This window comes from Panthera pardus, unplaced genomic scaffold (genome assembly GCF_024362965.1).
Source record: "Panthera pardus isolate Hobbes unplaced genomic scaffold, ASM2436296v1 HiC_scaffold_6, whole genome shotgun sequence".
NCBI lineage: Eukaryota > Metazoa > Chordata > Mammalia > Carnivora > Felidae > Panthera > Panthera pardus.
The window spans coordinates 77,626,155-77,654,127 of record NW_026526991.1 but is presented as its reverse complement, the minus strand read 5'-3'; the positions used below and the strand labels follow the sequence as shown (position 1 = coordinate 77,654,127).

The 27,973-nt window shown below is 39.1% G+C and overlaps 2 protein-coding genes across 6 annotated transcripts in view; one reads left to right on the top strand and one right to left on the bottom strand.

The window, feature by feature from the left end:
- The first annotated feature begins 2,023 nt into the window (after positions 1-2,023).
- ETFBKMT (electron transfer flavoprotein subunit beta lysine methyltransferase) lies at positions 2,024-8,104 on the top strand. Of its 4 annotated transcripts, none has more exons than XM_019452390.2 (5): positions 2,024-2,308; positions 3,200-3,350; positions 3,672-4,114; positions 6,183-6,313; positions 7,120-8,104. In XM_019452390.2, the coding sequence occupies exons 3-5, from the start codon at positions 3,789-3,791 to the stop codon at positions 7,461-7,463; spliced, it is 801 nt and encodes a 266-aa protein (XP_019307935.2). In that variant the 5' UTR covers positions 2,024-2,308; positions 3,200-3,350; positions 3,672-3,788; the 3' UTR covers positions 7,464-8,104. The 4 variants fall into 4 exon arrangements, with proteins under 4 accessions (XP_019307935.2, XP_053751970.1, XP_019307934.2 ...); XM_053895995.1 differs by lacking the exon at positions 2,024-2,308 and adding an exon at positions 2,354-2,557; XM_019452389.2 differs by lacking the exon at positions 2,024-2,308 and adding an exon at positions 2,354-2,590.
- Positions 8,105-10,928: 2,824 nt separating this feature from the next.
- AMN1 (antagonist of mitotic exit network 1 homolog) overlaps positions 10,929-27,973 on the bottom strand; it is a 57,098-nt gene continuing 40,053 nt past the window's right edge. For both annotated transcript variants that reach the window (XM_053895997.1, XM_019452395.2), the window contains one exon: positions 10,929-12,673. In XM_053895997.1, coding sequence (XP_053751972.1) covers positions 12,600-12,673 — 74 coding nt within the window. In that variant the 3' untranslated portion in view covers positions 10,929-12,599. The remainder of the gene's footprint in view (positions 12,674-27,973) is intronic.

Sequence of the window (27,973 nt, the reverse complement as noted above, 5' to 3'; positions counted from 1 at the left end):
CACACAGCCAGTTTTGGATCCTCTGTCTCCCTGTCACTTCCCCTCCCCCACTCGCATGCGCTAGCTCTCTCAAAAATAAACATTTAAAAAAAATATTAAGGTGGGAAAAGGACATTGAGCAGTCCCTTTACCTAGTTCCAAGTGTTGGTTAAATTAGCTTCACATTACTAAATGCATCTTCAGTGATGAGCACTTAGATTTTCTCTTTAAAGTTTATTTATTTATTTTTGAGAGAGACAGGGACAACATGAGTTGGGGAGGGGCAGAGAGACAGGGAGAGAGAGAATCCCAAGCAGTTTCCTCGGCACTGTCAGTTCAGAGCCCTACGCAGAGCTCAAACTCTTGAAACCGGGAGATGGTGACCTGAGCTGAAACCAAGAATCTGATGCTAAACTGACTGAGCCACCCACGCGCCCCTTGAGCACTTAGATTTTTACTACAAATCCTCTTTTGTAGCAACATTAGGCTTGCTTCTTCTCCCTGGTGTCTTGGGCAACAATTGGGTTGTTCATGCTATTCACTGGGATAGAACACAGAAGCTAGTTAAAAATAATTCTTTGACAAATTGATCTTGAACATGTATTAAGGTTTATTGCCAGTGAGGGAATGGGAGAGCATGTGGAAATAAGAAGTTATAGTTGAGAAAACAAAGGTTACATCAACAGCTAATTTTTTTAAAAAGTAGCTAGTTAATAAATAGAGTTTTATTCACAGTCATTAGTTTTATAGAGGAAATCTAGGGCAGAATGACTCAGAAATGCTAGGTGTGTAGCCTACCAATTTAAAATAAGTATTGCTATTCATGCAAGAAGGAAACGATAAGGATGCATCTGGGGTTGTTAACTGGAGTAACAGTTTCATTCCCTTCTAGTAGTTCCTAGAAGTTCCACTTTACAGGGAAAATGGGAAACCCCATAAACCGAGGGCAGAAATGGAAAACAGAAGCAACGAGCTCTAATTTTGAAAGGTGGCTGCCAGATACTGCAAACTAAGACGCAGAAACATGGTTTGCCTGTTTTTTCATTTGGGGTCAATTTTCCTTTCCTTTGGCACACCAGAGCAGGTTTTAATTGTTGTCAGGAGGGATGGTGAGTTGATTTTGGACTATATTTAGTTGAAGGTTGGAAGATGGACATATGGGTCCAGAACTCGAGTGATATAGGTTGCAAACAGATTTACATTGTACATTTATGAAAATTATTGTAAAAGGGAAGACATACATCATGATTTAATCTCAGTTGAAGGTAAATGTCATAAAAGGCTTATACTGTGTCTATTTTGCTCACCATTCTATGCAGGGTGCCTAGAAGTGTGTGAAGGGGCTCAGAAGGAATTGCCCCAAGGTATGCCACTTTGGCCTGCAGATTATTTCTGAGCTGAAAACAATCAAGGTACAAAAAAGACTCAGGAAGAAACTGACCTCCCCTAACTGCCTAAAAGAATTTAAAAAGAGAACCTGCTCCAGAAGATAGCTATCACCATAGATGACTATAGTATAAGATGAATTAGATGTGATTAGGGAGGAATTTAGCAGTCTTAAAATTCCTCTCTACGTCCCATTGTTTCCTATGGGGCAGCAAACATTTGTTTACGAAACATTTACTCCTTTTCATCTTCTGTGAATTGCTTTCCGTCCCTTTGAAGTCCCAAACTCCCTTCTCCTCAGTTCAGGATGACATATATCCTCATTTTATCTTCCTGCCTTTTCATTTCTCCTGTACCTGGCATTCCCCATAGGTACAAAATTCAATTTGGTCTTCTTCTGTTAATGTATTTAATGTCAATTTAAGACTAAGATCAGCTGGAAGAAGCTTTGAAGGGTAGAGGAAACGAAGAGAAACCTGTTTCCTCTCCAACACGTGCCCGGCACAAAGCAGATGCTCCAGTCTGACTGGATTTTGTAGAAATCAGAGTTTGGCCGTCCCCTGTTCCCAGAGGGAGGTCGAGCGCCACCTCCTCCGGAAGCCCTGTCCCTTTAAGAAAGGTAGGAAAAGGGAGAGAGAGGCTGCTGGGAAGGAGGGCGGGCCGTCTGCCACCCGGAGCAGCGCGTCAACCTCCACGCGGGGGCTCGCAAGCGCCAGGGGCGCTTCTAAAACACGCAGGAAAAGACGCACTGGGTCCGGGGGCTTAGCTTCCTTGGGTCCTGTTAGCCCAGCCTGGTAAGAAGAGGACTGTGCCTGTCCCTTTAAAGGCTGACTCCTGTTCTCCTTGGAGGGAAATAACGTGGTCACACACACAGTTGGGACTTACCCTTTTGAACTTCCCCTTCTTTCCTTAACATTGCATACAGGTACCAAGTGTCCTCTATGTAAGTCGCGTGTTCATAACAGATGCTTCATTGGTGCTGGAGTGGGAGGGGGAAGCGTCGGTCTAAAAGACATGGTGTCCCAAACCAAAATCAGTTTTACGTTTGTTCTGCTGTATTTTTAATCTTAAGCTTGTGCGATTCAAGGGCTGACCCGATACTTCTAATAGAAGGAGTCCAGTGAGAAGGCAGGCTGTTAGAGACCCTGGGATCCCGAGGGCACGATCCGGAGATGATTAACACCCGCTGGAAGTCTGTCCCGAGTTCACACAAGTGGCCTGACAGGTATTTTAGCCTGCCTGTGTTTTGATATTTTAACTGATCGCTTGCATTTACAAGTGGGAGTTTATGTGTAAATATCTGGGTTATTATCTTGGGAAGATCTGGCAGTGTTCTTCCCTGGAACCAGTTTGCTGGCCTCTTTGGACGATTGAGAAACGATCTCCAGTTCGCTACAGTCTTTCTGTTACAACCATTGGCATCACTCATCACCAGTCTGGACCCTAGTAAGGGTTTGAGTTTGGGGCCCCTCCTCTAAATACTGGAGTGGATGGATATATGACTATTTAAAACATTTATGTAGTACTGATCAGAGGTCCCAAGTAACTGGGTGTATAGTTCGTGTTTAAACTGCTGTTCCTTACTCTCGCTTATTCTCATTCAAGGTGTTTTTCTGTTGGAACAAGCGTTTTTGGCCCAGGCTTGGGAAAGATGAGTCATCAGAGATATTTACAGAAAGATATTTGGGAGTTGATATTCTTTTGTGACAATTAAATCCACAAAGTTTTCTTTTAAGGAAAACATCTGAATCTTGATTACATTGATGTTTTATGCTACAACAATTTTTATTGAAATAGAGTGTACTCAGTATGATTTATATGTCTTTGTCCACAGGCAGTTATAGTTTGTTAACCTCCACAACTCTTGGCAAGGCTTCATAAAAGCAAGACCAGTGTTTGCCCTGGTAATAACTCTGCCTCACCCACTAGAATCTAAGCTTCCTGAAGCCGCAGACTTTTATTTTGTTCAGGGTGCGTGCTTAAAGGTAAGGGATTTATTCAATGTGTGAAATCACTTTAAAGGTAAACCTTACTTTATGTAACAGGCATGTTCCCAAGGATTTCTCTCAGATTCAAATGCGTGTATATTTGTTGTTCTAAATTATTAAAAGGCTTTTGTTGTGAAAAGGCTTCCTTTTTGAAAGGTTGTATTTTCCTAAATTGATGCACCAACACTTCCATCTGAAATGAACTTACACTTGTGAATCATCTGCTACAGAGCTTACACTGTAATATTTTCTCACTGTGTAATGGGATTTGGATGTGTCAGTGAGCCTTGGAATTTTCAGCTTTATTTCTGTTTTTAGAGACGCACAGATTTCCAGTTGAGATCAGTGTGGCAGCCAGACCCTTCCTTCCTCATGAGGAGCAGCAGCTCTTGTCAACAGCATCACTGACAGAACCTGTGTTTTGGAAAAGGACTGATGGCTTTGAGCCTGGGTGGGAGAACATTTGCACCCTTTCCTGTGAACCACTCTGGTGTCTTTCTGAAAGCTGTGAGAAGCAATGGTCTTCCCTTGTTTCCCTGGAGACACAGCCCCTGGAGAAGAACTGGAAACGTTTTGGATCCTGAGATGAAAGCTTTCCTGGAAGAGAACACTGAAGTCACCAACAGAGGCAGCCTCACTCCTGAAATCTGGTTGCGGCTTTTGACGCCAAGATGCAAGTTCTGGTGGCAAAGAGCAGACCTGTGGCCCTACAGCGATCCTTACTGGGCAATCTACTGGCCAGGAGGCCAAGCCCTGTCTAGGTACTGCCCTAATTGAAATGGGAACCTTTAAGGACCATTCAGATCCTTTCTGTTTTCTACAGATCCTTTTTTCTGCATTCTCCTTCTCACAAAAAACCAGAGCAAATCCCTAAATTCTTGTTTGTTTAATTTGGAACAGTTTACTTCAGGCTTATCAAGGTAAGTCCCCATATACAGTTCTCTCTCCAAGAGAAACCCTAGGGTCAGCTGTCAAAACCATTGCCAGCTATAAATGATCTGGAAATTTCACACTATTCTCAGGTTCATGGTTCATATTATATGGCCAGTGCAGAGTTCCTAGATGGAAACTAAAGCCCCAGTCCTTCAGCTTTCCGTTTAATTTCATAAATATTGCTCCTCGAGCCTCACACTCCCTCCATCATTGCATCTTCTCAATCTCTCAAAGAACAAGAGATATGAGTGGGCCCCACAAAGGTTCCCTCTTCTGTAGTGGCTTATTGACGTCTCAAGTGAACTCTGGACTTGAATCAGCTTTTTTTTTTTTTTTTAAAGTAAGCCATATGCCCATTGTGGGGCTTAAACTCATGTCCCCAAGACCAAGGGTTGCACCTCTACTGACTGAACCAGACAAGCGCCCCTGAATCTGCATTTTTTAAGGTCTCCTAATTCCCCAGACTGCAAAAGTGTTCTTTTTTTTTTTTAAGTGTATTTATTTATTTTCAGAGTGAGAGAGCACATTCGAGCAGAAGAGGGGCAGAGAAAGAGGGAGAGAAAAAATCCCAAGCAGGCTCTGTGCTGTCAGCTCAAGTACTGGGGCTCCATCCCACGAACCTCAAGATCATGAATGAACCTCAATATCATGACGGGAACCAAAATCTAGAGTCGGAGGCTTAACCGACTGAGCCACCCAGGCACCCACAAAGGTGTTCTTTAGAACATTTTCTCACACATTCACACTATGCTTTTTATTAAAACACAGCTGCTGAAACAAAGGCAAGACCTTGGAGCATTTCAATCTGGTCTTTGCTCTTGGATTGGTAAGTGATTAAACCTGTTTATGTCTTGAGGTTCTAGAGCTCTGAAATGAAAAGGATAAGGACTTCTCATTCACAGGTATCATATGGCCTAACAGAATTAATGTTGCTTACAGTTTTAAATGTAAATTAAATAAATGTAAATATAGGGCTTTTCAGAGAATGAAGATTGGAAAACTTTCTAGGTGTTAAACAATTCTGATTTTCTGGTCATTGTTGGCAAATTTTCAAGCTTTCTTCACTTACATCCTACCTTAAAAATATTGACATTTTAAATGACATCTATTAAAGTGATTGTTTATCAACTTCAAATACGAATTCCTTAACAGACTGAATCAGAGGCTGTACATCGGTGCACCCACAGATGTGTTTTGTTTGGCCTTGTAAGCTTAAAACAAAAAATCAGTTGCTAACATTTTAAAACTTGGAAAACTTCATGTAAAAATCTACTCTGACTTGAAAAACAGGACTATGTGATAACATGGGATTTTGTGTGGCAACAGTGAGCTGAAGATGGGGTAGCAGCTCTCCCTTTAGCCTGGCCATGGACACCCCTACTTTGCCATAGTCCCTGCTGTTCTTCACTTTCCACTAGTAAGGTCGAGTGTCAGTTGATATTTATTATTTCAGGGTTTCTCATCCATCTTCATTGTTTGATAACTATTTACCCCTGGTCCAAATTCTTTAGTTGAACTGGACTTTGTGCCTTACCAGAGAGGTCATTATAATGTTAGCAGTAGGTAAAACCATTCTAGGATGAACAATCAAGAGGAGACTGTGAATTTCGGATCTCACTTACTGAGTCCTGATTGTAGCAGTATTTTGTCTGCTTATATTCTTGGTGCGTAACAGTTTCTGGATCCTAGTAAAGTGCTCAGTACTTTAAAATGACACATTTTTGGTGGGTGCTTGGCTGGCTCAGTTGGTAGAGCATGTGACTTTTCATCTTAGGGTCATGAGTTCAAGCCCCATGTTGGTGTAGAGCTTAAAAAAAAAAAAAAAAAAGGCTTTTTCTTTTCTACTTCTTACTGACCTTCTCCCATCTCAGTGTTTTTTTCTTTCTTTCTATTTAGGTATCTTTTGGATAATCCTGATGTTGTCAGAGGAAGGTCTGTATTGGATCTTGGGAGTGGATGTGGAGCTACAGCTATTGCTGCTAAGATGGGCGGGGCATCGAAGATCTTGGCCAACGACATAGACCCTAGTAAGGATTTCATATTTAAAATTATTTAAAACTCAACTTTATTTTCTTTCAGGATAAATATCTATAGATGCCTCAATGTGATAGCTTATTTCCATGCGTATTTTGTAATCTGATATCGTGAACTTATGTTCAGTGGGATATTGATATTATCTGTGAGGATCCTGTGAGGCCTAAACTGAAGTAAATTTTTCTTAACAGGATTTATATTTATGTCTGTCAGATATCCCAAGGCGATACCACTTGGGAGCCTGGGAGTACTCACTGTTAATTTCTGGGCTGCGAATTTCCTGAAATATGTAGGTTGTGTGTATTTGACCCCAAACCGAAGTGAGGAGAGGCCTTGGGTTCTTAAGGGAGATTTTAGTCCATTAAAACCCAAGTTGAGACAGGTAAGTTTTAATTTCATCTGAGTTTCTTTTAGTTTTCAGTTTTACCGAGGATTTAGCTCTTGAAGATCCTGTTTTATACAGGGGTCTCAGTTCTAACTTGCCACGTTGCTCAAGCCCAAGGTTTGTTTCCCTGTCTCCTAGACTAACAAACCAAACCTCTTGGTTTCTAGGTCAGCAAATGTTCGTTAAAACCTCCACAGTTTTAGGTGTTTTGTGTTGTTTTGTTTTGTTTTCAGGATATCCATTCATATATCTGAAGCAGTAAATGGTTTCTATTGGTATAAACTGCTTTACCTAAAAAACAACTTACAACAAAAGGGAAAAAATATTGTTAGGAGCTTTTCTGAATCACTTAAATTAATCAATAGGGAATTAAAACTGCCCAGCATATACCAATGCATTATGTTCTCTTTAAAGTTGCAGGAATGGCTATCACACTGAATTGTGAATTGAACCAACTGAATCCTTTTCCAATTTTAACTAAAAACATTTTGGATTTGGAACAAGATAAGTGGGACCTTGTTGTGCTTGGAGACATGTTTTATGATGAAGACCTTGCAGACAGTCTTCATCAATGGCTGAAGAATTGCTTTTGGACCCACAGAACTCGAGTACTGATTGGTGACCCTGGGCGACCCCAGTTCAGTGGACATAGCATTCAACATCAGCTGCACAAAGTGGTAGAATATTCACTTCCAGAGCCTACTAGGAAGGAAAACAATGGATTGACAACAAGCACAGTATGGGATTTTCGGCCTTGAGTTGTCCAAGTGCTTCTAAGATGAACGTAGCTATGTTTGGGTTTACTCCTAAGAGACCTGCCAGTTTAGAGCATGCAGTTCCTGTTAAATGGCAAATCTTGTTTCCAAAATGTGAAGGCTTAAAGTTTTGTCAGCCGTTGTCACGTAGTTCTGCATTATGCCAAATGTACAAATCTCTACCTACAATTTTCTAGTTTTACTGCTGAAGGGATAGAACTATAAAAGACAGTACCAAAATGGTAGCAACATGTAATTTAAGTAGTGGAGAGAAATGAGAAAGTGTGGCAAAGTCTGTTCGTGTAGTTGAGGACAACTATATGATATATCTTTGAATTAAACACAATACAAAATATATAAGAATGCTGTATTTCCAAAAAATTACCTGTAAAGATCAAAGATGCAGTTAGTATGGTACAGAGTACACGGGCTTTGGAGTCAGGCAACTCTGTCACTTTCTAGTTGGGATTTTCAGGTAGTTAAGCTCTCTGAGCTCTAATTTCCTCATCTATAAAATTGTAACAAAACTTGGTAAACCTCACCTCAAAGGCTATTATATTAAATGAAAGCATAAAGTACATAATATATAATAGGACCTCAATGGACAGTCATGCATAAAAATAAGGATTCTAGAATTTCCTACATACTCTGTACTGTGACACCTTATGATGCCTCTTTATGTCTCTCTAAGGTTAGCTAGAAATTGGTTATGCTACCACTACATGTCCTAGGTTGTCAGGATCTGATAAATCAGAAAAAACCCTATGACATAAGTGAGAATGTAAAGAAGAATATGTACAGTATACCACTATTTATATAGAAAAGATATACATATGTACTTACATATATGTTCACATATAAAATACGTATTTGCTTGCAACATACATAGACTATCCCTGAAAAGATAAATAAGTAACTGGTAACAGTGGTTGCGTTCGGGGTAGGGTACCAGATAGCTGGTAGACTGGGGTGGGAGGGAGACCTAGGTTTTACCTTTGGGTCTTATAATTTTGTACTAATTATATGTACTACATTTTCTTTCTTTTCCTTTTTTTTTTTTTTTTTTACTTTTTTTTTAATGTTTAGTTTTGAGACAGTGAGCACGAGCGGGGAAAGGGCAGAGAGAGGGGGACAGAAAATCTGAAGCAGGCTCCACCCTGACAGCAGCAAGGCAACGCAGGGCTTGAACTCATGAACTATGAGATCATGACCTGAACTGATATCGGACGCTCAACCTACTGAGCCTCCCAGGTGCCCCTATGTACTATATTTTCTATTCTCTAATTTAAAACTAAACACCAGCATCATATATGTTACAAGTGAAGTAGAAGATGCAGCCTTTCTAATGTGCTCTCACATTCTTATACACTGCTTAGGAATTGTTTATAACATACGCATTATATGTAAGCTTTCTAATAATACATGCATGCCACTGGGATTAGGGTACCAAGGAGATGTGATCAGTTATAGTCATACAGCAGAAATGTGCAGAAAGCAGTAAAGAACAAGTTGTTGCTTAGATAGGAAAATAGGATAATTAGATGGGAATTTTGGAGCTGGGGCTGCAGAGGAACTTGGGATTCTTGAACTTGGATGTTAGAGTTTATTCCAGCCTACTGAAACAACTCTTGTGCATCTAATTCCTGCTGGTTTACTGGGTCTCAAACATTATCAACTGTACATTTTTATTCAGCCTTGGTTAAAATTAATAGAAATTATAGGCTACAATGGCATAGGATGATATTTGAGAGGAAAGAGTTTTGTTGACATATCCTTTGAAGATTCAGAGTATTCTGCTGGTTATTGCCCTTCTTAGCAAGATAAGAAAGAGAAAATTGGAGAAAATTACACTCTGGAGCACTGTGGAAATTAACCTGAGACAAAGAGAAGATTTAAGCTTAAATATCTACGAACCCTGCTTCTATTATCCTCTCTTGATGATTTATTTGGAGGGCACAAGAAGGTCGTTGAGGTATCCAAATGTTACTTATTTTAAAATCTCCCATGTATATAATGGTGAGCCGTGAATGACTTCATAGTTTAACAAACAGGTTTGTATTAAGACTATTCACATTTAGTGGTGCCTGGCTGGCTCAATTAGTGGAGCATGGGACTCTTGATCTCACCCCACGTTGAGTGTAGACATTACTTAAAAAAATCCTTTTTTTAAAAAAAGGACCATTCAGGGAGCGCCTGGGTGGCTCAGTCGGTTAAGTGTCCAACTTCGGCTCAGGTCATGATTTCACGGTTCATGGGTTCAAGCCCCGCATCGGGCTCTGTGCTGACAGCTCAGAGCCTGGAGCCTGCTTCAGATTCTGTGTCTCCCTCTTTCTGCCCCTCCCCTGCTTGCGTGTACTCTCTCTCAAAAATAAACATTTATTTTTAAATTTTTTAAATGTTTTTTAATGTTTATTTTTGAGAGAAAGAGAGAGAGAGAGAGACTGAGCATGAGCAGGGGAGGGACAGACACAGAGGGAGACACAGAATCCGAAGCAGGCTCCAGCCTCTGAGCTGTCAGTGCAGAGCCGGATGCGGGGCTCAAACCCACGAGTTGTGAGGTCATGACCTGAGCTGAAGTTGGACACCTAACCAACTGAGCCACCCAGGTGCCCCAAAAATAAACATTAAAAAAATAATAAAAAAGGACCATTCAATTTTAAAGTGGTTATTGATATAGTTGGATTAGTATCTTCCATATTTGTAACTGTTTCCTATTTGTTGCCTGAGTTCCTGGTTTCCTTTTGGTGTTCTACTCTTGTCCTGCCTTCTCTGCTTTAAAGTTTTTTTTGTTTAATGTTTATTTATTTTTGAGAGAGAGATGGAGCGAGAGACAGAGTGTGAGCAGGGGAGGGGCAGAGAGAGGGAAACACAGACTCTGAAGCAGGTTTCAGGCTTTGCGCTGTCAGCACAGAGCCTGATGCAGGGCTCGAACTCATGTACTGTGAGATCATGACCTGAGCCGAAGCCGGGCGCATAACTGACTGAGCCACCCAGGTGCCCCCTGCCTTCTCTGCTTTAAAAAAAAATTTTTTTAAATGTTTATTTTTGAGAGAGAGAGAGAAAGAGAGGAGGGGAGGGGCAGAGAGAGAGGGAGACAAAGAATCCGAAGCAGGCTCCAGGCTCTGAGTTGTGAGCACAGAACGTGAAGTGGGGCTCAAACTCACAAACTGCAAGATAATGACCTGACCCAAAGTCAGACGCTTAACTGACTGAGCCACCCAGGTGCCCTGTGCCTTCTCTGCTTTTAACTGAGCATTTTCTATGATTCTCTCTCTTCCCTTAGGATATCAATTATACATACTAAAAAAAATTTTTTTTAGTGGTATACATTTATAACTAGGCCGAGTCCACTTATAGTACAAGCAGTATTGTAGCACTTAATGACTTTCAGTTTGTTCAGCTTTTATCTTTTGAGGACAGGAGTGATGACTTCCAATCTCTTTATAACATCGGACCGGAAACTGGAAGTACGGGTATTATTTTTATTTATTTATTTTTGTCCTTTATTTTTTTCTGTGTCCATCAATTCAACAAATATTGGGTGCTTGTTATGTACCAGATACTGTTCTAGGTACTGGGAATACAGCAACGGCAAAAAAATTTTTTCTGCCTTCGTGAAGCTTATATTCTAGGGTGGGGAGACAGAGAGTAAACAAAAAATAGACAAGATATCAGATGGTGATAGATGGTAAGGAGAAAAATAGAGATAAAAGTAACAGGTGAGGATGATAGAGATAGATAGGCATGGGGCCCTGAAATTTTAAATAGAAATAGCTAATACAACCAGCAATATAAAAAGTCAAGAATATTAAACTGCAAAGTGCTTTAGGAAGATAATCCTTTACAGACCCTAAAAAGCTGATCTTTAGATCTTAAAACTTGTTTCCCCAAGAGAGGAAAAAGCTACTTTGTTTGATGTTTACTATTAAATTTTATTGAATTTGTCTTTAGGGGTAACTGGCCAGCTCAGTTCGTAGAGGAGGTGAGTCTTAATTTTAGAGTTATGAGTTCAAGCCCCACATTGGTGGAACCTACTTAAAAGAAAATTCACAGGTAAAACAGGCTTTACCCATTTCACATATACATATGTACCACCTTTGAGGGGCAATATATATATCCATACTATAAACATACCATATTTATAAAGTAATTAATAGTAAGGTCAAGAAATAGAGTTGACTGTGTAAACCCTCCTTCTAAACATGTAGAAGAATTTTGCCTATGCTATACTTCCCTTCTTTTGCACTACATCAGAGTTAAAATAGAAAATCTTTAGGAAAGTCCCACTGAGACAGGCTCATGGCACAGGGAATATTCTGAATTTGGGGGTAGTTTAAACACTATATTTCACTGTATATGTGTGATCATAAAAGAGCAATTCATTTGAAAACTAAGACCTGTGCTATTTGTTTCACAATGTGAAACCAACAGAGCTTTAGAAACAGCCTCTATAATGATATGTTGTAGCTACTCATTCTTACACATTCCTGAATGCAGTTTTTAAGGAAGAAATTTCATAGATGCATAGCACGTATTTGGAAAAAGTAGCCATAAAAAGTAAGTGGCTGGGCAAGGGCCTCAGTAACATTCATATGCTGAATGGCTGAGGTGTATGATGTCATGGGTTTATGGCATTAAACTATTTCTTTGTTTTATTGAAATATTGAATTCTGGGAAGATTTAAAGGCCTGATGTTCAGCTTTCCTTTTAGCCAATGAGCACTTAAATACTTCAGGAAGGTAGGGGCCAGAAAATAGTTAGGAAGGTAATTATGCCTTTAGAGATACTTAGAATTCTAATGGTTATTCATATTGGTAAAATTTCTCTTATAATGGCTCAAATATGTCAGTAGGAGAAGGAAATCTCCAGGGAAAACTGGTAATTTAAAACTTTGTTATTTAAGAAACAAACACAATACTCCCCCCACCCCGACCCCGAATACATCAGAGGGCATGCTAGGCTTACCATGTCAAAAACAATGACTCCTCAAACAAACATAGAATAATACCACTATTAAAATGTTTAAGAGTCTGGTTAACTTCAAAGCAAAAACCACATTATTGGAAAGCCAATCTCAAAAACCATTGTTTCCTGGGAATGTAGTATGAAGATCATTGCTTTGATAAGCTTCAATAAGCATCAATAAACAGTCCAAGTCACTTGCTTTAGTTTGTTTGGGCCTACTAATTGCTCCAGGACTTCTCGTGAATGATCTACAAAAGAAAACAATGACAATATATTAACTCACAATAATCAGAAATATTTATTATGTCCTCAATATAAACTAGGGGTGATAATAACTATTATATCTCATAGGGGTATTTAAAAGATTAAAGGGCATGATATACAAAGAATAGCATACAACTAAAAACATTTAATTAATGGTAACCTTCATTTATTAGCTGCAGTGCACCTGTCATAGTAATACTTTTTAAAAATGGGTATTCATTATTTTCTCTGTAATTTCATCTTAATTTCACCAACCAGAGAGTAATGGTATAATTTCACCATTAGTCTGTGTTTGAACTTTCCCAGGGTCCTGGTGGGAAACAGACATACTAAAGTGGTGTGCTTGAACAGGGTTTAACGAAACAACTATTTACAAAGGAGTGAGCAGGATTAAAGAAAACCTATAGGTGTGGTAAAGCACCTTGGAAAGCTGCAATATAAATGCTTAGGGGAAGGAGCAGTTACTAGGACAATTTGACCGGTAGGTAAACATTTTCCACATCATACAATATTATTATAAAGCATGATTTTTAATCGATAACTATTATATGAATTCATTATGATTTAACCAATCTATATTATTGGACATTTAGATGTTCTCAGTTATTCATAATGTATAGCAGCAGTTTTAATATGGTTTACATTTCTTTTGCAAAATTGATTTTATAAGATCTTTTAAAAATATGAATTAAAGCAAAAATACTGATAAAATGTTACTGCTTTAAAAATTATTCACAAGTTTACCAAACTTGTTCCATAGATACAGCCTATGTTGTATATACAACAGATCTCCAAACTAGTCTTGGAAAGTTTCTAGGTTAGTGGTTGTTAGTTACAGATTTCACAAACCAATAGAAAAAAAATTGGGCCCAATATATGGTCCCTAAATTTGATTTTAAGCAATACAAAAATAAGCCAAAATGCCAAGATTTAGTGCAAGCAAGAGAATCAGATTGTATGAAATGAGAATTATAGTTCAAAAAACAAAGGTTTATATCAGCAGCTATTTTTTTTTAAAAGCAGCTTGTAAGTGAACAAATGTAGTTATTTTGTCATATAAATATCAGGGGTGGGGGTCCTAGGTGGCTCAGTCAGTTAAGCGACCAACTTCAGCTCAGGTCCTGATCTCACATTCCTGAGTTTGAGCCCTGCGTCGGGCTCTGTGCTGACAGCTCAGAGTCTGCTTCAGATTCTATGTCTCCCTCTCTGTCTGCTCCTCCCCCACTTGTGCTCTCTCTTTCCCTCTCTCTCTCTCTCAAAACTAAATAAACATTTAAAAAATGTATCAGGGCGCCTGGGTGGCTGGCTCAGGTATGTCCAGCTCTTCTTGATTTCAGCTCAGGTCATGATCCCAGGGTGGTGGGATCAAGCCCATGTCAGGCTCCATGCTCAGAGTGAGATTCTTCCTCTCTCTCTCTCTTCCTCTGCCTCTTCCCCTTGCTCTCTCTAATGTAAATTTAGAAAAAAAATTTTTCAACGTTTATTTATTTATTTTTAATTACTATTATTTTTTTTTAGAGAGAGAGCGTGTGCGAGTGTGAGAGGGGCACAGAGAGAGGGAGACACAGAATCTGAAGCAGTCTCCAGGCTCTGAGCTATCAGCATAGAGCCCGACATGGGGCTTGAACCCATGAACTGTGAGATCATGACCAGAGCCGAAGTCCGACACTTAACCAACTGAGCCAGCCAGGCGCCCCAACGTTTATTTATTTTTTGAGAGAGAGAGCGAGAAAGGCAGAATGTGAGTGAGGGAGGGGCAGAGACACAGAATCTGAAGCAGATTCCAGGCTCCAAGCTGTCAGCACAGAGCCTGATGCAGGGCTCAAACCCACAAACCGTGAGATTATGACCTCAGCTGAAGTCAGATGCCCAAACAACTGAGCCACCCAGGCACCCCTAATGTAAATTTTAAAAATATCATTTATTATAGAGGAAATCTAGATTAAAGACAGGCTTTAAATAGTATGAAAGCAAAAAGATGGACAAGGCTGTATCATGAAAACAGTAACTATTAACAAAGCTGGAGTGGTTTTACTAAGAGCCGAAATGGGGAATACTTCCTAACTCATTCTGAAGACCAGTATTACCCTGATGCCCTGATGCCAAATAAAGATATCACATACACACAAAGCTACAGACCCATATCTCTGGTAAATATGTACTCAAAAATCCTCAACAATACACTAGCAAATCAAATCTAGCAACATATAAAAAAGCTCATATGCCATGATCAACTGGGATCTATCCCAGGAATGAAAGGTTGGCTTAACATCTGAAAATCAATTAATGTAATACACTGTATTACTTTCTTATTACTAATGTAATAAATTACTACAACCTTACTGGCTTAAAGCAACACAAATTTATTATTATATAGTCAGAATTCCAAATTAAGTCTCATTGGGCTAAAATGGATCAGCATTCCTTTTTGGAGGCTCAAGGGAGAGGATTTACCTTTGACTTTTCCAGCTTCTAGAGGCCACCACATTCCTTGCATTCCTCCATATTCAAATGGAACAACATGGGACAGAGTCCTCATGCTGCCACCTCTATGATTCTCCTTCTGCCTCCCTCTTCCACTTACAAAGATTTATGATTACACTGAACCCACCTAGATAATCCAGGATAATCTCTATTTTAAGGTCAACTGATTAGCAACTTTAGTTCCATTTGCATCTTATGTAACATAGCATACTCAGGTCCTGTGCATTAAAATGTGGACATCTTTGGGTGGGGGCATCATTCTGCCTATGACATACACCATATCAATAGACTAAAGGACAAAAACCACATTATCATTTCAATAGACGCAGAAAAAGCATTTTACAACACTAATGGTAAAAACATTCAACAAACTGGGAATAGAAGGGAACTTCCTCAACCTGATAAAGAACATCTAGGAAAAAGCTAATACTTAATGATGAGACACTAATGTTTCCCCACTAAGATGAGAAACAAGATAAGGATGTCTGCTCTTTCCACTTCTATTCAGCATTGCAGTGGAGGTTCTAGCCAAGGAAATTAGGGAAGAAAAAGAAATAAAAGGCATCCATATTGGTAAGAAAGTAAAACTATCATTACCTGTACATTATATAATACTGTATACAGAATGTCCTAAGGAATACACTAAAAAATTAGAACTAGTAAATGAGTTCAACAAGGCTCCACATACAAGATCAATATACAAAAATCAAATGATTTATATACACTAGCAAGGAACAATCAAAAAATGAAATTAAGAATTCCATTTATGTTACCATCAAAAAGAATAAAATACTTAGAGATAAATTTAACAAAAGAAGTGAAAAAGTCTGAAAACTATAAAACATTGTTGAGAGAAATTCAAGATTTAAATAAATGGAAAGATATCTGTGTTCACAGATCAGAAGATAATATTAACACGGCAATACTCCCTAAACTGATTGCAGATTCAATGCAATCTCTCCCAGAATCCCGGTTGCCTTTTTTTTTTTTTTTAAGAAATTGACAAGGGATGCCTGGCTGGCTCAGTAGGTAGGGCATGTGACTCTTGATCTCAGGGTTGTAAGTTTGAGCTCCACGTTGGATGTAGAGATTACTTAAAAATAATAAAATATTTAAAAAAAATTAAGATGAGGGAGCATGGGGCACACTGAGGGCAAGGTATAGGCTAACAGCACACTCTGCCCCCCCTCCGCCCCCCCCCCCCCCCAGGGTGGAATACGTGTGATATTCCTTGGACACTCCTGGCTATCCAAGAACAAAAGGAAAGGGATTTAAGTGCTTGCCATGGTGATGTGGGAAACTAAGGCAAATGAAAAATTAAACTCTCTTACTGCCTACAGCCCACTGACAAATCCTTGAAACCAGCAGAGTGACCTCCCACTACGAGCTCAGCTGCCTCTAAGATGACACTTTGCTGGGGGCAAAAGAGAATCTTAGCTGAACATTATCCCAACCTCAAGGATCCTGTAAGTCTACTTCCTTTATCTCAACTGCCCGAACATATACGCTGTCAATCATACTTCAAGATTATGGCCTCCTCAGTCCTGAGAGGAAAATACATTGCAATCCAGGCCTATCTCAAGAAACAAGAAAAATCCCAAATACAAAATCTAACAGCACACCTAAAGGAAATAGAAGCAGAACAGCAAAGGCAGCCTAAACCCAGCAGAAAAAGAGAAATAATAAAGATCAGAGCAGAAATAAACAATATAGAATCTAAAAAAACTGTAGAGCAGATCAACGAAACCAAGAGTTGGTTTTTTGAAAAAATAAACAAAATTGACAAACCTCTAGCCAGGCTTCTCAAAAAGAAAAGGGAGATGACCCAAATAGATAAAATCATGAATGAAAATGGAATGATTACAACCAATCCCTCAGAGATACAAGCAATTATCAGGGAACACTATGAAAAATTATATGCCAACAAATTGGACAACTTGGAAGAAATGGACAGATTCCTAAACACCCACACCCTTCCAAAACTCAATCAGGAGGAAATAGAAAGCTTGAACAGACCCATAACCAGCGAAGAAATTGAATCGGTTATCAAAAATCTCCCAACAAATAAGAGTCCAGGACCAGATGGCTTCCCAGGGGAGTTCTACCAGACGTTTAAAGCAGAGATAATACCTATCCTTCTCAAGCTATTCCAAGAAATAGAAAGGGAAGGAAAACTTCCAGACTCATTCTATGAAGCCAGTATAACTTTGATTCCTAAACCAGACAGAGACCCAGTAAAAAAAGAGAACTACAGGCCAATATCCCTGATGAATATGGATGCAAAAATTCTCAATAAGATACTAGCAAATCGAATTCAACGGCATATAAAAAGAATTATTCACCATGATCAAGGGGGATTCATTCCTGGGATGCAGGGCTGGTTCAACATTCGCAAATCAATCAATGTGATACATCACATTAACAAAAGAAAAGAGAAGAACCATATGATCCTGTCAATCGATGCAGAAAAGGACTCTGACAAAATCCAGTACCCTTTCTTAATAAAAACCCTTGAGAAAGTTGGGATAGAAGGAACATACTAAAAGATCATAAAAGCCATTTATGAAAAGCCCACAGCTAACATCATCCTCAACGGGGAAAAACTGAGAGCTTTTTCCCTGAGATCAGGAACACGACAGGGATGCCCACTCTCACCGCTGTTGTTTAACATAGTGCTGGAAGTTCTAGCATCAGCAATCAGACAACAAAAGGAAATCAAAGGCATCCAAATTGGCAAAGATGAAGTCAAGCTTTCGCTTTTTGCAGATGACATGATATTATACATGGAAAATCCGATAGACTCCACCAAAAGTCTGCTAGAACTGATACATGAATTCAGCAAAGTTGTAGGATACAAAATCAATGTACAGAAATCAGTTGCATTCTTATACACTAACAATGAAGCAACAGAAAGACAAATAAAGAAACTGATCCCATTCACAATTGCACCAAGAAGCATAAAATACCTAGGAATAAATCTAACCAAAGATGTAAAAGATCTGTATGCTGAAAACTATAGAAAGCTTATGAAGGTAATTGAAGAAGATATAAAGAAATGGAAAGACATTCCCTGCTCATGGTTTGGAAGAATAAATATTGTCAAAATGTCAATACTACCCAAAGCTATCTACACATTCAATGCAATCCCAATCAAAATTGCACCAGCATTCTTCTCGAAACTAGAACAAGCAATCCTAAAATTCATATGGAACCACAAAAGGCCCCGAATAGCCAAAGTAATTTTGAAGAAGAAGACCAAAGCAGGAGGCATCACAATCCCAGACTTTAGCCTCTACTACAAAGCTGTCATCATCAAGACAGCATGGTATTGGCACAAAAACAGACACATAGACCAATGGAATAGAATAGAAACCCCAGAACTAGACCCACAAACGTATGGCCAGCTCATCTTTGACAAAGCAGGAAAGAACATCCAATGGAAAAAAGACAGTCTCTTTAACAAATGGTGCTGGGAGAACTGGACAGCAACATGCAGAAGGTTGAAACTAGACCACTTTCTCACACCATTCACAAAAATAAACTCAAAATGGATAAAGGACCTGAATGTGAGACAGGAAACCATCAAAACCTTAGAGGAGAAAGCAGGAAAAGACCTCTCTGACCTCAGCCATAGCAATCTCTTACTCGACACATCCCCAAAGGCAAGGGAATTAAAAGCAAAAGTGAATTACTGGGACCTTATGAAGATAAAAAGCTTCTGCACAGCAAAGGAAACAACCAACAAAACTAAAAGGCAACCAATGGAATGGGAAAAGATGTTTGCAAATGACATATCGGACAAAGGGCTACTATCCAAAATCTATAAAGAGCTCACCAAACTCCACACCTGAAAAACAAATAACCCAGTGAAGAAATGGGCAGAAAACATGAATAGACACTTCTCTAAAGAAGACATCCGGATGGCCAACAGGCACATGAAAAGATGTTCAACATCGCTCCTTATCAGGGAAATACAAATCCAAACCACACTCAGATATCACCTCACGCCAGTCAGAGTGGCCAAAATGAACAAATCAGGAGACTATAGATGCTGGAGAGGATGTGGAGAAACGGGAACCCTCTTGCACTGTTGGTGGGAATGCAAATTGGTGCAGCCGCTCTGGAAGGCAGTGTGGAGGTTCCTCAGAAAACTAAAAATAGACCTACCCTATGACCCAGCAATAGCACTGCTAGGAATTTATCCAAGGGATACAGGAGTACTGATGCATAGGGGCACTTGTACCCCAATGTTTATAGCAGCACTCTCAACAATAGCCAAATTATGGAAAGAGCCTAAATGTCCATCAACTGATGAATGGATAAAGAAATTGTGGTTTATATACACAATGGAATACTACGTGGCAATGAGAAAAAATGAAATATGGCCTTTTGTAGCAACATGGATGGAACTGGAGAGTGTGATGCTAAGTGAAATAAGCCATACAGAGAAAGACAGATACCATATGGTTTCACTCTTATGTGGATCCTGAGAAACATAACAGAAACCCATGGGGGAGGGGAAGGAAAAAAAAAAAAAAAAAAGAGGTTAGAGTGGGAGAGAGCCAAAGCATAAGAGACTGTTAAAAACTGAGAACAAACTGAGGGTTGATGGGGGGTGGGAGGGAGGGGAGGGTGGGTGATGGGTATTGAGGAGGGCACCTTTTGGGATGAGCACTGGGTGTTGTATGGAAACCAATTTGACAATAAATTTCATATATTAAAATAAAAAAAAAGATTATGGCCTCCTCATATACATCTGAAGGGTCTCATGACTGAGGCTTTACTAAACGGTAATAAATGGTGTTTTCCTAACAACAGTTAGCCACCCCCCTGCCAGGTCCTGGAAACCTTGCTTCCAAAATTTCTTAGAGACTTACACTGTCCCTGACCCTCTCCCAACCTGAGGGTATATAATGAGTTACTGGTCACAACCCCAGTGCAGCTCTTTCTGCCCATGGGTCCTGTCCCTGTGCTTTAATAAAATCACCTTTTTGCACCAAAGATGTCTTCAAGAATTCTTTCTTGGCCGTCAGCTCCAAACCCCAAAACTTCATCACTAATATGTACATGGGAATTCAAGGGACCCAGAACAGTCAGTACAATTTTGAAAAGAAGAACAAAATTGGAAACTATACTTCCCAATTTCATTTTAGTTGTTTTTAGGATTATTTTGGCATTTTTACTAGTTAGGAATATGTTATCAAACATACATATTTGTTTTCTAACTCTATTTGAGTCATTCTTCTATAGAAATTTATTACTGCACATAAATAAGAGGACACTTTTCCCTCCAATAGTAACCATACAATATATTTTTATGTAATTTAAAGATTTTGAGGCTAGATGGCAGTATTATATTACTCAAAGTCTCCCCAGGCACCTTTTTCCTGAGAAAATAGAGTATTTAGGACTGTGAGTTTGAACAGGAGGAGTATTTGGTGCCTATGAGTTTATTATGCTATATGGAGAAACTGTGGATTCTCTAAGTATTTAGTGATCCCTTGCCAGAACACTGTAGAAACTGTAGGGGAGGAAAAACAATTTCCCCTCTATCCTCTAAGTTCTTGGCTGAGACACTCTTGTAAAAAAAAAAAAGGCAATTAACCAGAAAAAAACCCAGTTTATTAATATGTTTACTTATTTCATGTATGCATGAGAGATACCGAGGGAAAATAAGTAAACTCCCTGAGACAGCCCTAGCCACCACCTCAAATCCCATCTTCAGCTAAAGACAAAAGAAAGATATTGGGGTGGAGTGGGCAGGCCAATTATAGGAAGTTACTAGAAAAAGCACAGTAAGGAGTAAAAGGTAAGATTTGCTATACACATTTAGGTTGGTGTCTCCTCCATTGGTAAGATTCTCTTGGATTTAGAGTTACCCTTTTCCTTCCTGGTGTAGAGGGGGAGATCCTTACAGATGGAGATTTCCTTTATAAATGCAAGTTTCTCTTACAAAAGGATAACTTCTCCATTTTCAGAGCTCTCTGGTTGTCTGCTGTTTCTCAGACACAATCAGCTCAAAAAAAAAAAAAAAATCCTTATCCTAAAGAAGCGTATTTTGGGGTGGCATGTTCTGCCACCCTTTAAAACACAAACTCTCAACATTGAAAAAGACTCAAAACGTCATCAAACCAATCCCACTGCTGTTGCTTGATGTCACTCTCCTATTTCCCTCCCCTTTCTAGTAACAGTTAAGCCTCTTGACACTGTCGGCTCAGGAAATTGCTCTGTTGGGGAAAGAATTAGAGACTGAATCAGGTGACCTAGGTTTTTACTCCCAGTTCTACTATCAAGTGTTTCCACTTAAATTCATTCTCTGTTCCCTTATCCTTAAAACAAGGGTGTTGTATAGATGAAGTCTAAGGAAGCTTCTACCATCTCAAAATCTATGACTAACATAGATGGAGGCCACTTTTTGAAAGAGATGCATGGCAGGGGCTTTTAAAGCACCAAGAAAAAGAAGAAACTGTGGGAAATATAAATTAATGAATGTTTTCAAATGATCAAGGAAGATGTAATTTAGATATTTTTGTAGAATACACAGTGAAAAAGGTGAGGCTGGCAGATTTTTACAAACAATAGTTCTAATGCTTCAAGGTTCTAACGCTTCATTTGTGTCTGGCAGCAAGAAGTTCTGTCATGCGTGGGGCGGGTGGGGATCGCCCCGGGTGGCTCAGTCAGTTAAGCCCTTAAGCATCAGACTTCAGCTCAGGTGAACTCAGGCTCAGGTGATCTCAGGGAGTTCAAACCCCCTGTCAGGCTCTGTGCTGACAGCCTGGAGCCTGCTTTGGACTCTCTGCCCCTCCCCTGCACACACACACACACTCACTCTCTCTTTCAAAATAAATAATAAAAACATTTTAAAAACATTAAAAAAAAAAGTTCTATCATGTGGGATTGGTAATGGATGAATAAATAAGGAGAAGGAAACAATTATATAGGGTTTAGAAAAAGTAAAATACAAAATAAAAAAAGAGTTGTCCTTTAAGCAAGGAATCAACTTTAATTAAAGGAAACTCTGAAGCAAAACACCTGGGTCTTAAAATATATTTTTTTTAAGTTTATTTATTTTTAGAGAGATTGAGAGAGAGAGAGGGCAAGCGAGTATGAGCTGGGGAGGGGCCGAAAGAGAGGGAGACAGAGAATCCCAAGCAGGCTCCATGCTGTCAGCAGAGTCTGATGAGAGGCTGGAACTCATGAATTAGGAGATAATGACCTGAGCTGAAACCAAGAGTTGGTTGCTTAACCGACTGATTCACACAGGTGCCCCTTAAAATACTTTTGTTTTGGGCTCTATGTGGTAAATCGTGACATATTTATGATCCAGGAATTGAAGTAAAGAACTTCCTTGCATAGTAATCAGGATGAAACATATTCTCACATGTGACTAAAATTTGGGTCAGTTCAATAAAAAGTGGCAGATTTCCTGTTGGATTTTCCTGTCTTTCAGTGTAATACATAAATTAATCTAGTGCCGTCTCATTGCTTTATTGCCCTTCTAAAATCTAAACCTCCATGCCTGCAAATACTGTTTAACTGAATTGCATGTCTGTTGTAGATTAGTAAAGGTGTATGAGTTGAACTTACTGATAATCATTGCAGACATAATTGAATTAAAAATGGTTTAATAAGTTGTAAAATTATTTTCCTGCCTCCATAACATGTATAAAAAATATATTATGTGGGGGCGCCTGGGTGGCTCAGTTGGTTAAGTGGCCGACTTCGGCTCAGGTCATGATCTCGCGGTCCATGAGTTCGAGCCCCGCGTCGGGCTCTGTGCTGACAGCTCAGAGCCTGGAGCCGGTTTCAGATTCTGTGTCTCCCTCTCTCTGACCCTCCCCGTTCATGCTCTGTCTCTCTCTGTCTCAAAAATAAATAAACGTTAAAAAAAAATATATATATATATATATTATGTGAAAGAACAAAATTCAACTGAGTAAATTATTGGCTTTATTAATCGGTTCATTAATCAGGCTGCATCTCTTCTAGCAAGTAGAGGGGAGTTCTAAGGAGTTGTACAAAATGGAAGATTTTTATAGGAAGGAGAGTAAGGCAAGAACTTATTACAAAAGAAAAGAAAGGATTGGTTCAGGCAAGTTCACCTTCTCATAGGAGGAAAGGCAAGGAAGGGGTATTATTAGGTGGATTATCTCATCCTTCTTTGGGGGATGAAGAGGGCCCATATGACAGATTACCTCAGTGGTGCTGACCAGAAAACTCACATTGATCGGCTTAAAATTTCACTCTTGGACAAGTTGAAACTTCAGTTAAGTCTTAGTTTGCTGTACTGGGGCAAGTGACTCTACCTTTGGCCTGTGGCTTTCTAACAATCATAATTTACGATATTTTAAATAACAGCATAGTTTTTTTCTTTTCTCTTCTGCAGTGATAAAATCAGCGTGTTTCTAAGTTTCAAGACCCAATTTATAATGTGGAGTTCTGTTTATAGTCTGACCGTAAGATTAAGAAAATTTAAATATACTAAGAATTGTAGTAGAGAAGATAAACCTATTAATTGAGGGAATTTGACGAGAAACTACAGCAGACACTGCCAATTTTGGGGTCTGCTTAGTTTGAGGTTAACATTATAATTGAACATACATGTGCATATGTGTTTTTATGGAAAATAAATCATATTATCTTATATATTCATATATAAGCAACCACATAGATATATGAACATGAAGAAAAAATGTTATATAATGTGTCACATGAAAGACAAAAAACTTTCATTTACCAGGCCAAGAAATTCTTTGGAGAAAAAATAAATAAAAATTAAATATAAAGTGAATATTACCTCAGTTTATTCTCATTCAATGACAGCAGCAAAAATATACAATGGTTGTAGTGCTGACAGGAAAGGGGGAAGAGTAGAGATGATCTGGGTAGCTGAAAAACTTCGCTTCTTCTCTTTATAAACCTTTATTAATAAAACCATGGTATATGAAATCTTTTGCATTATTATCAGATCTCCCAATTTTATGTCTGACAATTATACGCAAGGGAAAGCTGAGGTCCACAAAAATGTTCTGTGCTAAAAAAATCTTGGGAAATGCCTGGATAAAGAAAGTTAAATAAGATTCTTAGCTATATTGTTTCTCAGAGTCTTTGATAAATTAAAATTCATTATAGTGGCATACTGCATTTCTCAAACTTTTTGGACATATAAACACTTTTAGTTCTATGCTATTGTTGGAGAATAAAAATTTCCCTCTACCCTTCAAGATTTTTCTGGCTGATCTATGAATTAAATTGACATGAGATAGATTAACAGGAGAAAATCAAATTTAATTTCCATGTATGGAGGTCTCATAGATATGGGACCTAACAAGTGACCAAGACAGGCAGCTTTTATACTTTTTTGACAGAGAAACAATAAATTTGTGGGGAACTGACAGGAAAAAGAAAACTTTTGTTTGGGAGCTTGAATTAGTAAGGAATTCTAAACAGAATTTGGGCTGGGGTAGTAAATAAGTAAAAAAACAAGGTTTGTTTACATAGGCTTCTTAGGTCCTGAATTCCGCATCTCTGATGATAAGGATGTCTTTCTATCTCCTGGTACAGGGAGGGTACCTTTCACATGGGAGATTTGTTTCCTGCTTTCTAGAGACAAAAGACGGTCAGAGTGTTCTTGCACGGGCTGTTTCTTAAGTAACTTTACTTTTTATTTTTATTTTTTAAAACTTTTATTTATTTTTGAGAGAGAGAGAGAGAAAAAGAGAGAGCTCAAGGGGTAGAGGGGCAGAGAGACAGGGAATCAGAGGATGTGAAGTGGGCTCTGTGCTGATAGCAGAGAGCCGGATGCAGGGCTCAAAGTCATGAACTGTGAGACCATGACCTGAGCTGAAGTTGAATACTTAACTGACTGAGCCATCCAGGTGCCCCTCTTAAGTAACTTTAATTCAAAATAATAAATACACTCCAGGGCATATTTTTGGGTGGCCTGCCCTGAGCCCAACACTATACTTATGGTATTTTCTAGAACACCATACTATACTAGGTCACTGTAGTAAGTTTAAGGGATTTCAGGGCAGAGCAAGGAAAAAGATATGACCACACGGTGGCAGTAGGACACAACGAGCTTTATTTGGGCAGTGCTTTGACAGATTTGTTCGCAGAAGTCCCTCACAACATGAGACCTTCCAAAGACAACAGTGTGTGTGTGTGTGTGTGTGTGTGTGTGTGTGTGTGTGTGGTGGGGGGGGGCACTACTGAGAAGGGAAGGAGGGTAAGGCAACTCTCAGAGGACAGGAGAGGAGGTTTAGGTCTCATGATGTTGCTCAGCATCAAGGTAAGGAGTCTCTGGGTCAGAGAGCTCCAAAAGGCAAGGGGGTCTTTCACACCCCTAGGTTTCATCTTATCTATGGTGGTAGATGTTGAATGAAGTTTTTCAGGGTATGCAAAGCAGGCAAGCTCTGGATGGCTAAAAATCTGCTTCTTCTTTTAAAAATTTATTTTATTTTATTTATTAATTTTTTAATTGTTTTAAAATTTAAGTTTATTTATTTATTTTGAGAAAGATTAGGTAGCACAAGCAGGGGAAGGGGAAGAGAGAAGGAGAGACAGAATCCTACGCAGGCTCTACACCATCAGCACAGAATCTGATGTGGGGCTTAAACTCACGAACTGTGAAATCATGACCTGAGCTGAGATCAAGAGGCACACTTGGGGCGCCTGTGTGGCTCAGTCAGTTAAGCATCCAACTTCGGCTCAGGTCACAATCTCACAATTCCTGAATTTGAGTCCTGCGTTGGGCTCTGTGCTGACAGCTCAGAGTCAGGAGCCTGCTTCAGATTCTGTGTCTCCCTCTCTCTCTGCCCCTCCCTTGCTCACATTCTGTATCTCTCTCAAAAATAAATAAATGTTAAAACAATAAAAAAAAAAGTCAGATGCTTAACTGACTGCACCACCCATGTACCCCTTTATTTTTTTTTATTTTAGAGAGAGTGTGTGAGTTGGGGAGAAGGACAGAGGGAGAGAAAGAATCCCAAGCAGTCTCCTCATTCAGCGTGTAGCCCAATGAGGGGCTTGATCCTATGACCCTGGGATCATGACCTGAGCTGAAATCAAGAGTCAGACACTCAACCAACTGAGCTACCCAGGCCCCCCCAAGATCTGCTTTCTTAGCCTGTATTTAAAACCATTAGATAAACAAAGATTCAGTGCTGGTGAGCTTTTGAACTAACAGTCCCAATTTGATGTGAAGAAGTAAACAACATAGAAGTCATCTTTGGTTCATTTACATAACAGTAACATAGTTGGTAAATGCTGGCCTAGATAATCTTCCAGGTCAAACTATAGTTATTTTATCCCAAGTATTTTGAACTTCTGTCATTTTAATGTCTACTTTCACTTCTAGTAGTCACATGAAAATATAAGAAGTGATTTGAAAGGGATATTTGTTCCTGCTCCAAATGCTGAAGTTAACTGATAACTGTTTTTTTTACTGTAAAGCAATGGTTCTCAAAGTGTGGTCTGCAGATCCTCCAGTCAGACCTTTTTAGGGTTGTGAACTAAACTAGTCATTTTATTCATGGCGCACCATTTTTATTTGAAAGAATGACTGTTAGCCTAAGGTTATTCAGACTTGGGTGCTTCTCAGACGATTTCTTGAAAAAGAGCAAAATGAACCTGTCACTTCAAAGAAAACAAGTGACAGAATTTGTTGGCAATGAAAAATTTTAGCATCCAAGTGAATTTTGGAAAATTTGTAGCTGCCACTATGATATTGACAACCACCCAAGGGTGATATTAACAAATGTGACTTTTTTTGTCTGATGAAATGTGTCAACATTGGAAGATCTGTATTACTAACAGAACCAATATTGTCTAAACTGCCAATGCATGACATTACAAAATCATGTATGGGTAAAAGATCCAAAGATCTAATCAAATGCAAGACAGACCAATGGATTGTAATGTAAGTATATAAAAATTTCATTAATATGTTTTCATTTCCTACACTGCAATTAACCTTTAAGAAACTACCAGTTACTGAGTTTTGGGGTAATATCAAAGAAGAGCATCCACAGGGTAACCAGAAAGATAATGAGGGTAAAATGAGCAACAGTTGATTTTATGACATGTTGTCTAGCCAAGTTATCCTGAGACAAATATAACAGAACATTAAAATAGAACTATTTCAGCTAATGTTCCAGGACTAGAGTTACCAGCTACTCTCTGAATCTGGTGAGATTCCAGACCACGTATACATGACTTGAAAATGCTTGGCTAAAATCTGATTTTGGAATCCATGGCACTTCATCCATTCCAAGATACGAAAGTGTTAAAGTTAGAAGGGATGGAGAGTAGGAAATTGAAGAAAGGATTTCTTTGAAGACAGCGGTGACTGGAGTTCTAGAAAGAAGCCTGGAGGTGCTTGCTTTTCCCTTCAAGCCTAGTGAGAGGAAATTCTAAGGAGATCAGTTGGTGAGTCTGATATGTCCCTTGGAGCTTGGGGGACACAGGACACCAATATCAGACCCACATCTGAGAAAAATAAAGTACAAAAAGCTATGGTGAGAGTCTATACAGCTAAAGAGAAGACTGGGTTGGGAAGTACCCACACTCTCATTGCTGAAAGTATGTGTTTCCTGTGGACAGAGGTGGGCTGCCATGGGTTTGCCTTACATTCTGCTCATGAAAGCAATTGAGATAAGTTAGGAAACCTGAAACAGAGAAAGACTGAAGGTGTATGCTGGATTCCTGGGGATAGAGAAAGAAAACAGTAGCTACTAGCCAGAAGAGGCACCATGGCTTGAATCAAGAGAACTGCAGATAGGAGATATATGCAGTGATGG

What these genes read in the sequence shown, in the direction of transcription:
- ETFBKMT (XM_019452390.2), top strand. Translation starts at nt 3,789, where the DNA reads ATGGCTTTGAGCCTGGGTGGGAGAACATTTGCACCCTTTCCTGTGAAC. An exon ending in GGAGGCCAAGCCCTGTCTAG is followed by an intron (nt 4,115 to 6,182) that starts GTACTGCCCTAA and finishes CTTTCTATTTAG; the next exon opens with GTATCTTTTGGATAATCCTG. An exon ending in GGCCAACGACATAGACCCTA is followed by an intron (nt 6,314 to 7,119) that starts GTAAGGATTTCA and finishes TTCTCTTTAAAG; the next exon opens with TTGCAGGAATGGCTATCACA.